The following is a 10100-nucleotide window of genomic DNA, read 5'->3' on the forward strand; positions in this document are numbered from 1 at the left end:
ACCGTTTGCATCGGATGTATTCCCAACTGTTTGAGTTCATGCATTTCAGATCATAGCTTCAGTTTAGCCCTCCGATCAGCTGGGACTTCACTGTCTCCACTTAAGGCAACAATACAAATCAAACAACTGCTCCTGCCACTACAACCAATGTTTCTTTGTTTTGTTTTTACACCAGGCACAAATTCAATAAAGGAGTGTACAGCTCAGTGGCATAGCTCATTTATTACTGAATAAAAATTGGACATGAACACGTGCAGACTAAAAACCAGTGTAACAAAACGGACAACCCTAAAATCTTTTTGCAGCAAGTCTGCACTCCCTGCTGGGAGGTCAAAAAAAAGAAAAGAAAAAGTCAAATAGACAGTACTCTTTTGAAACTGTACAAAATACAGCATCAGCAACATATCTGTTCAATAAAAAAAAGAAAACAAAGACTGTGCAAACATTTTGATCTTTCCTGAATGTTTATTTTACATTTATTCTTCAGTACGTCCACTGAGCCATTTGCTTTTATAAATCAAAGCATTCACATTTTGTCAGTGGTCATCAATCCGTCTTTACACTGTAAATAATTTCCCCCCCAAATGTCCATAACATTATATGTAAAACTAAAAAAGAAAAGGGAGGAATGGAGAAAAAAAAACAACAAGAGGGGGCTGGGCTGGGTAGGCTAGATGGTTTGTCAGGATATATGGTTGGGTCTGGAGCTGATGTCACACTACAACCTTGCCTTTGCCAGTCTGGACAAATGTTTAAAGGTAATTGTAGAGCACCTCATGGTGGTGGTCACAGCTGCAGTTTGCATGTAGATGCAAAACCATCAACCACCCAAGATAAATGTCAGCTACAGATCTGCTGCTCTGTAGGAGACTCAAAGCCATCAAAGACATTTGTACATGAGACACGTGCTGAGTTATCTGGCTCCACTGTTTCCACTGATAATGCTGGCAGATGTTTTGTGACTTCAACAAAATTAGAAAAATTAAAATCAACTTGTATACGCTGATGGTCTGACGCCAGGTGTGTATGAGAAACCCAGCAAATTCAGAGGAAGGACACCAGCTGGTATACAAAATGGCAAATCCAATTAAACGTGTTTTCAGTCACGGCAGCTTCGACAAGGTTTTTGAAAATTTTTGGTCTTTAATAAAGCAAGGTACAAAAATCTCTTCTGTTACGTGGATGTTTGGTTAACTTCTGTTTTACCTTCTGCACAAATATTTAATTTAAGCATCAATCTGCCAGTCAATGTTCAGAGGGCGCATCTAATTTGATTTGCATATACTCAAAGTACTCATGTGACCATCAGCCCCAGAGCCAGAGTGGGTCGGTTTGGGTCTCAGCGACGGTGGCGGCTGTGTCCCGAGTGCCCACTACTGCTGTGGTGTTTGCTCTTGTGGCTACGCTCCCTCTCTCTGTCCCTGTCGTAGGATCGGGACCGCTCCCTGTCCCTCCGGTCTCGATGGCCACTTCCTCGGTCATGTTTGTGTTTCTTTGACGACAGGTCGAAGGAGCTGCGGTCTCTGTCTCTCTCGCGTTCCCTCTCTCTGTCACGGTCCCTTTCTACTTTGACTGGACTGCGGGACCGCGACCGAGAGCGCGAGCGCTTCCTTTTATGACCGGAGCCTCCACCTCCGCTGTTGCTGTGACGACCGCTGGGCTTGGAGTCGCTATTACTGTGGTGACTGGACTTGGATTTAAGGTGGGGGAGGAGTGGTGAGGGCGGATGCCGCTGTGGTGATGGGCTACGGCTGTGAGAGCGAGAATGTGAACGAGAACTGTAGGTCCCTGAGTGGCTGCGTCTGCTGTTGTAACTGCGAAAACAACAGGTGGGAAAAATCGACATGAGAAACAGCCAGACTATGAAAATCAGATCTTTTTAAACACAAGGAAGGTAAGAGCTACACATTCACACACGTTAAAACACAAAACTGTAGAGCTTACTGTCTGCGAAAGGAGCGTGATCTTGACCGCGAACGCGTTCTCGAACGAGAACGACTTCCACTCCTACTGTTCCTCCCAATCTTTACCTCCTTCCTTAACCTGCAGACAAACATTTTGAACTTGAACTTAAAAACAGACTATCAGGCAAGTAACAGATCACAACTATTACCTTGTTACAAATGACGGCAAAATATTGACTTAAAATGCATTTCGTACCCATTATGTGGACTCTTGTTGACCTGGGTACGGTTGTCCGGTTCCTTTTTAACTGGTTTGACAGTCTGGGGGTTCGGGGACTTCTCTTCCACCTTGACCACAGGGGAGGACGGTTTGGAAGCAGGTGAGAAGCCACCCAGCGTGGACAGTGCAGGAGTACCATCAGGATTCAGACCCTTAGCCTTTATCCTAGCCTCTGCCAAGAACACTTTCCTTCGCTCCACCTCTTTCTCCAGCTGCTCATAGTTAGGCTAAGGGAAGAAAAAAAAAAAAGTTTACGCCAAGTCTGCCAAGAGCTCTTACTTTCATTCAGGCACCTTCCCCTGAGCCATACAGTGCAGGAGTGTATGCTAGTTTATTTTAACCTTGGATCGATGTAATCTGTCACAATATGTTGACAAGATTGCAGAAAAATGACATCAGCCTTAGAACTAACTCTACTACTCGTGGTTTTTTCAATTTTCTAAGGCCTACCTAAAGTGAAAACATTTTTTAACTGCATGTAATTTTTTTTTTTTAATCAGAAAATAATTTGAGAATCTCAAGCTCAGTTTTGAACAAATGGAAAATAAACTGACAAATAAAGTTTTGCCTCCCAGCAATCATCCCTCTCCCATCCACAGCTGCTGGATCAGCCAGCTGAGCTGTACAATTTGGGTTTTTATCTGAATTTTTAGACTCTACACTGTCTGAACACAGAAAAGCTCTCAGTTACAGTGAAGCCTCTGCTTGCTTCATGTCCCAGCTCAAGTCTAATGGGTAAGTTGTCTGCTTTAGTCTCCATTCACATCAAAATGCTTGGCTGATTTCTGCTATAATCACATTTTAAATGCCCAGAAGGAATGTGCGCAGCCTAATATAACTGATATAAATATTGATGGTTTATCAATAATTATGTTACTACATTACAGTGCTATGTGAGTCATTCAGGTAACTGATGTTGTCCTGCTTCTGGACTACCAGCATTTAATGAAGAATCAGGAGCATGTCGAGCAAGGTCCTTTAATGTTAAGCACTAGGCTGTGTGTATCTGAGTACTTAAAGGGACAGTTCAGCGACTGCCTGATAAAAACAGAAAACTTTAAATACAGCAGCACTTTTTAATTTTTACTTATAGCTCGTGTAAGGCCTGACTCAGACTCTTGCAGGGAATCTTTCTAGAGCCTATGATGTAATCTACATTACGCGGCTGATGGATCCCTCTATTTTTCCACTTGTTTGTACATTCCCTCACATGAATCCTGATAGTTTCAGAAATCTCCCTCCAGAAATGTGTTCACATTTGAGAGTCCTGATCTCGATGATTAATATTCCTTATACTGGAATCACGATTGTTATTCTCTCACTAATAAATTTAAAAACTAGGGGGGGAAAGTAGCCGTAAAAAGCACTGAGGAATTGGAACAGGCCAATCACAATAGTTGATCCATTGACCCAACATGACCCAACCAAGACTTGACCCAGTGCTTTTTAAAATCGACTAAAGACGGCCCATGCTTCAGTGTGTTCTAGACATGTTTTATCATTCAAGACTTGAGCGCAATCTATTTAGCAATAGTCACAAAACACACTCATTGTGGATGGATTATAGTTAATGCAAAGCATAGGAAAGCACTGCACTCATATTTACCTTCTTCCTGGTGTAAAGTTTCAGGGTGGTGATGCAGATATCTTTGATCTCTTCTTCCGTGGCTCCAAACAGCAGGAACCAATGGGGTCTGGTTGGCAGCGGTATCTGAAAAAGAAAGGCAGCTATTTATCTAAATTGCTTTTATTAGACAAAGACATTTTGATGTGCCAATGTGGGACTATCAACAGGAAAAAAGTTTCAGATTTGCACTATTTCCTCTCACCTGCAGTGCTCGGGCAGCAAGGTATATGCAAGCGCAGGCAATCGTCTCAGCTTGAAACCTCACAAACACATCTGTCCTCAGGCTATCGTTCATGTAGTTCCTATGGAGACAAAAGAACGAACAAAAACATAGCATCTTCTCCACACAAAACCTTAAATCCATCTTTCAATATTACACCCATTGACTATAACCCAGTACTGCAGGTTAATAATATGCAACATTTCTCTACAGTACAAGCTCCTAACCAGGGATTTAACTTTTTAAATTTTCTTTGAACAAGCACTGTTAACTGGACCCCTGGACTGTTGGATTTGACACGGTGCTCAAGTGAGATATAAACTCAGGTTTAACTTTGTCCATTTCTCTCTGGGGCATCCATGAGAGCGCACCACATCACAAATAAAGCATGAAGACACAGATGGTGATAAAAAAAATTATCTACTGATAACCTGCCAACTCCACCTCATCTAATTGTACCCAGAGGGTAACAAGGTTACGCTCTAATGAGGATTAAGACAAGGGCACATGCCATACAAGGTGGGGAGCATGCAGGCTCGCAGATGTAGAATATTTATCTAAGATGCAGCTGCCACAAATCTGAGGGGAACTGGGTAGCACAGCATGTCATGTAGCATGCAACTGGTGGTTCTTGGAGTCAGTGGTATGCTGATATGCTCAAAGTAAAAACTGATTTTAACATTTATTCAAGGTTCAGCCACAGAACATTTACCACTTTAGGTAAAAACTGTATAATTCAAACTGAAATGACCACAAAGTCCACTTGAGTGAAACTTCCTTCTAGTAAGACTCATTAGAGGTCTTCTCTAGAAGACATCAGGTGATGATTAGCTAAAAAAAGATTATGTGTCAGAGGGTTGTCTAGGACAATGAATAAATGAGATTAGACACTGGGAGAGTATTAGGAATGGCAGGATGGCCAGGTTGTGAATCAGGCAAGTTACTGGGTAGTGTCACATCTATGTCCTTAAGAAATAGATGTGACAAAGACAAAAACAGAAGTGTGATAACAGAAACATGGCGGTGAGACTCCTTAAAGTACCCAAACACTAAAAAAGAAAGCTCACACAAGAAACCCACCATTAGGGGAAAGAAAAAAAAAAAACCTACATCTAACACAGTCAAACTTCCTCTGCATTGCAGTGGCACTGGGATTACCTTGTCAATACCAATTTCCAACCATACATAAAATTTTGGACGGCTCCAGTTAAAGTTTGCTGCAAATGCTGAAAACCTGCCATTCAGATAAAGTGTCTTCAGTCCAAACTGCCTAGAACAAAACTAGCATGCCAACTCTGCTATAGATAACACATGGATGTTGGATTCTGAGTGCTGCGTGGGTGAGACAGGTCCATGGAGGCAAAACCTGAGAACTCGATCAGCCTGTAAGACAGACACATGTCTGGACACCACGTCAGTTGGGGACAAGACACAATACCTACTGTAAATTAAAAAAAATTAAAAAAAAAAGGCAGGTAAACTAGTTAAAAAAAAAGTCTGTTCTGGCTAAGTTTACTTCACTGATAAATGCAAGTAAACGAAAAAAGTTAGAATATACATCTATCTGTAGCTACTTGGCAAAAATAGTTATTACAGATGAAAACCTTTATAGCAAGACCAAAAAATACAAATCCTTTTGGACACCCAAGAGAAAACAAGACGATGCTGGCTGTTGGGTAAAGTCCCGCCCGCCCCCTTCAGTGAATCTCGGCATTGGGACTGGCTGTCTGGAGAGGGGCAGCCAGCCAATGGGGGGAGCTTCCTGAGGTCATGTGGTTGGAGGAGGCAGAGTTCAGAGGTTCTTTATGTGACTTACCAGCATGGACTACCCTTTAATCAAAGAGTAGAGAGAAAGGACAAAGTTAAACCAAGGCCCCTGGGCACCGCAAATTTTTTTTTTTTAAAGACTTTACAGTAAGCCATGTAAGGGCTGATAAGAGAGTGAGACAAGTAGTAAATTTGTAATAACACAAATTGCTCCATCAGGGAAAAGAAGAAAAAAAAAAGTGGAAGGGTTCAAATGGAGTGAGGAAATGTCGTCGTCAGACCTGGGCAAAATGGCTGTTGAATGTTTTTCAAATGCGTGCCTGTAAATTGGTAGGCACTTGAATATTACTTATCTGACAAGTGGTCCACATATGGGTCAGTCCCAAGTTCCTGGCAGACAAATCAAGTGCTCTTCAGAAATTCAACCATTTGAAACTCGTTCAACTTCATCTTTAGCCCAGGTCTGGAAGAACTTCTTGCAGACATGACACAGGTTGCTGCTGTGGGGGGGTTGTCTGTGAAAAACTATTAATTAACTTACCAGGCTGTCTGCACCAATGTCTGGTTCTTCTCGCATTCCAGGACTTGAAGATACAGGACAACGATCTGTAATCATACACTGAAGTTAAAAAAAATACCCTGCTCAATAGCCCCAGGAGCGTCTCCAAGATCAAACCTGTTCTGTTAAGTAAGAATAATATTTTAACCCTGTCTCCTGTACAGCTGCATTAGCTGCTTATTACATTTAAAATGTTATTACCAAGAAAAAAAAAAGAAAGAAAAGAAACTCACCTTGTGAGGGTGCTTGACATGCACACAAAATCCAAGCTCCTTCAAGACCCGCCTTTCCGCTTTGATGACTTGATTTTTGGTATTTATGTAGTTCTGATCAAGTATCAATGGACTTGGAGTCCTAGTTTGCAAAGGAATCAAAATAAAATATTGTTTCCCTCTTGCATTTAAAAGAAAAAAACAAAACAAAATTTAAAAAAGAAAAAAGACAGTGCCCTTCTGAATTCCTGCGCCCCTTCGTTTTTCCCATTTCAACCAACTCAAAGCAACAGTTAACTGTTTGCATGCCTGACAGTTTGCTGGGGTTTGTGGACTCCTGTGGTTCCAGTGAAAGCTTGTGAGATTCAAAGACAGCCCTCAACCCAAAAAACACACCCTGTGCCACAGCCTTAACAGAAATATCAACTTTGTGCTAACATTACGATTTCACGACAGACGTTTTGAACCTCAAGCTTAACGCCAATTTAAAATAAAAATGGAAAGCCGCCATTACTGTACTCCATCACAACTCATTCTCATCTATATTCTTATACTGTGTGTCAGTATACTGCAAATTAATTGACCAAAACCACTGTCTGGATGCAGGCAATCCAGACTTGGAAGGAAAACATTCAGAGCAGGGATTTTTTTGGGTCAAGTTACCCTTTACATACTGTACTGACCCCCAAAACATTCCACTGATGAAGACAAACTCGTGGGGAAAAAAAATCCACAAAAAACAAAAAAACCCACGAACGAACAAAGCTGATACACCAACGTCTGCTCAAGTTGCCTGTCATCGTGCCCACAAGATGAATTAAAATCTGGAATGGAATTAAACCACAATGATTTGTGAGAGTCATTCATTATATAGCATGACCCCTAACAAACCAGTAAACTTCAATTTAAAGAGTCTGCCATTCTAATGTCTCAAATATATTCTAATGTGAATGTTACACTACAAACCACATGCATGGAAAAAAGCGAAAACAAAAATAACCTCTGAGGACTAAAGACAATACAACAAGCACAAATCCCAACCTAACATTACACCTCTTTTATATACACCTCACAGCTACACTTAAATGCAAAATCAAATTAACAGCATATAATGGCAAACTGTTGAAGCTAAAGAACATGCACTGACCCTCACTCAACAAAAACCGACAGACTCACAGTAACCAACTAATCATTCTAATTCTAACATACGAGATGATACTTCTTTAAAAGCCATGGTTGCAGCTGGTGGTGGATGGGGTGTTGCTCTTTAAGCACAATTAAAATGCATGGTGAGGAGCAGTCAGAGAAGAAAACTACATTACCCAAGGGTCCGCAGAATGACGGACAGATACCCAAAGCTTAAGACTGAACCACAGGAGTCCTCAAGGCGCCCCGGGGGCCAAGGACCTTCGGCCAACCTGTCATCCCCGATCCCAGTGCCCCGCGGTGGCTCAGACCACGGGAGTCTCCCGCAGGAGGGGGTGGGGTGGGCCTGGGGGAGGAGGGAGACCCCCCTCGCATCATGGTTCATGCCGACAGCTTCATCTTACGTACCATTCCACATCACCCAGGCTTTGGTAAATGTAGCTGGTCGCTGTTAGTTGGTTGCAAGGGAAAAAAGAAGTCAAGTTAATGCCAAAATCTGTAATATTGACATCAACAGATTTGTATGAAGACACAGGTACAGCTGCTTTGTCTGTGACTGTGTCTTACAAATAATAGACTTGAATTTTTGAAGCCAGTTGTTTGAGGCATTAATTTCAGTGCAATGTCAAACTGATGTTAAATGTAGACAATTACACTGCAAAACTACCAGTGAAGCGGAAACTGAAAAGTTTTAAAATGGTTTAGAGTACATGGATAAACAAAAGGGCACTTTCACAGCAAAAACACAGATCGGCATCAAACATTACATAATACAAAAATAAGAAAACAAAAACATTACAATGCAACATTTTTTACATGTTAAATAATTATTTTCAAGAGGAGAACATTGGATTCATTTGGAGTGCTTACTTTTTTCCTCTGAGCTGCTTCAGGTGATGGAAAACATTAATGACATCTCGTATTCGCCGTGGTGCTTCTTCTATCTTGGAGGCCAAGTTGATGCAAGCCATGGCAACAATCTGGAAAATAAAATGATAAGCAAACAGGAATGTTTACTACAGGAAACTGAGCTCAAGTGATCAGAACACAAACACGAGACAAAAAAAGAGGCAACAATATAAACCCTATCCTGTTTTGTTTTGGGGGGGGTGATGTGTACTCTTTACATACCTATCAATCCACTCTACAAACGTAATGACGTACTGAAACCAATGCTGACACTACAATAGTGGAAGTGTTTTAATGCAGTGCTATTGTGTACTTCGAGTCTGTGCTCAGTTTCACACTCATAGGAGATCTCACTTCATCGTTGAGTTGTTTAACTGGTGGAGTTAGACTCGACAATATGGCTGCCACTAACGTAGGTACAACGTTATGCAATGCTATGCTAACAATACCGGCCGACCAGCGGCCCGGCAACACTCCGGAAACTCTTAACACACTTACCTCGAAACTGTGCTTGACGAAGGACTTGGAGTAGAAAAAACGATGGAAAAGTACTTGAGCTGTTGCCATTGCGACCTGTCGAACGGGGGCGAAAAAAAGAGCATAATAATTGTACATCGTCTTGTGTAAACTGGCCTAACCTTGCACAATGGATCGCCGCCATTTTAATTCCACCACGCCAACGTCAAGAGCTAACATTTAGCACACTGCTGACAACTAGGCCGCAGAAACTACAAGCCACATCAACTTTCGCCTATTATTATCAAACACCCAACACTAATGTACTGCAGTCAAGAGCGCTTACCTGTGGCAACCGGAGGAGAATACCCGCTGACTGAATCAGCTCACAGCCAAGAATACGAAGGTCGGCCTCTGTGTTCAGGTCGAGGCCGTCGAACATCGACGGCGTCGTTGAGAGCCTTTCCTCCGGTACAAGCGAGTTGTCGATTGTAAGGTACACTTCTGAGTAAAATTTGTCGCCAATGAGAATCCCATCATTGTTAGTGGAGGCATTGGAAGATACAGAGAGAGGACCTGCGGCCATCTTCACCTGAAAAACAACGGTTAGCAGCTACAGCGAACACAGCCTCCACACGGTAACAGCGGAGCAGGGTGACTGGCGAAGTGCGTGACGTCAACATGCTGTTCAGATGGAAACGCTGTGTACATCCGCGGTGGTAAATAGTCTCGCAACGCTGACTCGTTAAATTTTACAAGTACGTAACTTGAATGTATTTAAACATTCTAAATATAAGTTACAAATATTTTAATAATAAGCAAAACATTTCACCTGGTATATAATGTTTCATTGCTTTCCGTTTTAAGCTACAGTCAACTCTTTGCTTCGATTTCACCTTTAAAATCCTGTGTCAAAATACTTCAGATAAGCACCATAAACAATTTAATCCCGAAAACAAAATGTACTTGACGCATGAATCAAATCAGTTTTATTACTGGCACTACATTAACATTCACTGT

The 10100-nt window shown here is 41.8% G+C and overlaps 1 protein-coding gene across 2 annotated transcripts; it reads right to left on the reverse strand.

The window, feature by feature from the left end:
* Positions 1–928: 928 nt before the first annotated feature.
* Positions 929–9755, reverse strand: ccnl1a (cyclin L1a). Of its 2 annotated transcripts, none has more exons than XM_006799858.3 (10): positions 9427–9755; positions 9123–9197; positions 8586–8695; positions 6591–6711; positions 6340–6404; positions 4014–4113; positions 3791–3895; positions 2161–2411; positions 1945–2043; positions 929–1814 (listed from the first exon to the last, which is right to left on the reverse strand). In XM_006799858.3, the coding sequence occupies exons 1-10, from the start codon at positions 9664–9666 to the stop codon at positions 1340–1342; spliced, it is 1641 nt and encodes a 546-aa protein (XP_006799921.1). In that variant the 5' UTR covers positions 9667–9755; the 3' UTR covers positions 929–1339. The 2 variants fall into 2 exon arrangements, with proteins under 2 accessions (XP_006799921.1, XP_006799922.1); XM_006799859.3 differs by lacking the exon at positions 9427–9755 and adding an exon at positions 7988–8163 and having other exon boundaries at positions 9123–9144.
* Between the last annotated feature and the right edge of the window lie 345 nt (positions 9756–10100).

Source organism: Neolamprologus brichardi, chromosome 14, assembly GCF_056152115.1.
Source record: "Neolamprologus brichardi isolate AB-2024 chromosome 14, ASM5615211v1, whole genome shotgun sequence".
Taxonomy (NCBI): domain Eukaryota; kingdom Metazoa; phylum Chordata; class Actinopteri; order Cichliformes; family Cichlidae; genus Neolamprologus; species Neolamprologus brichardi.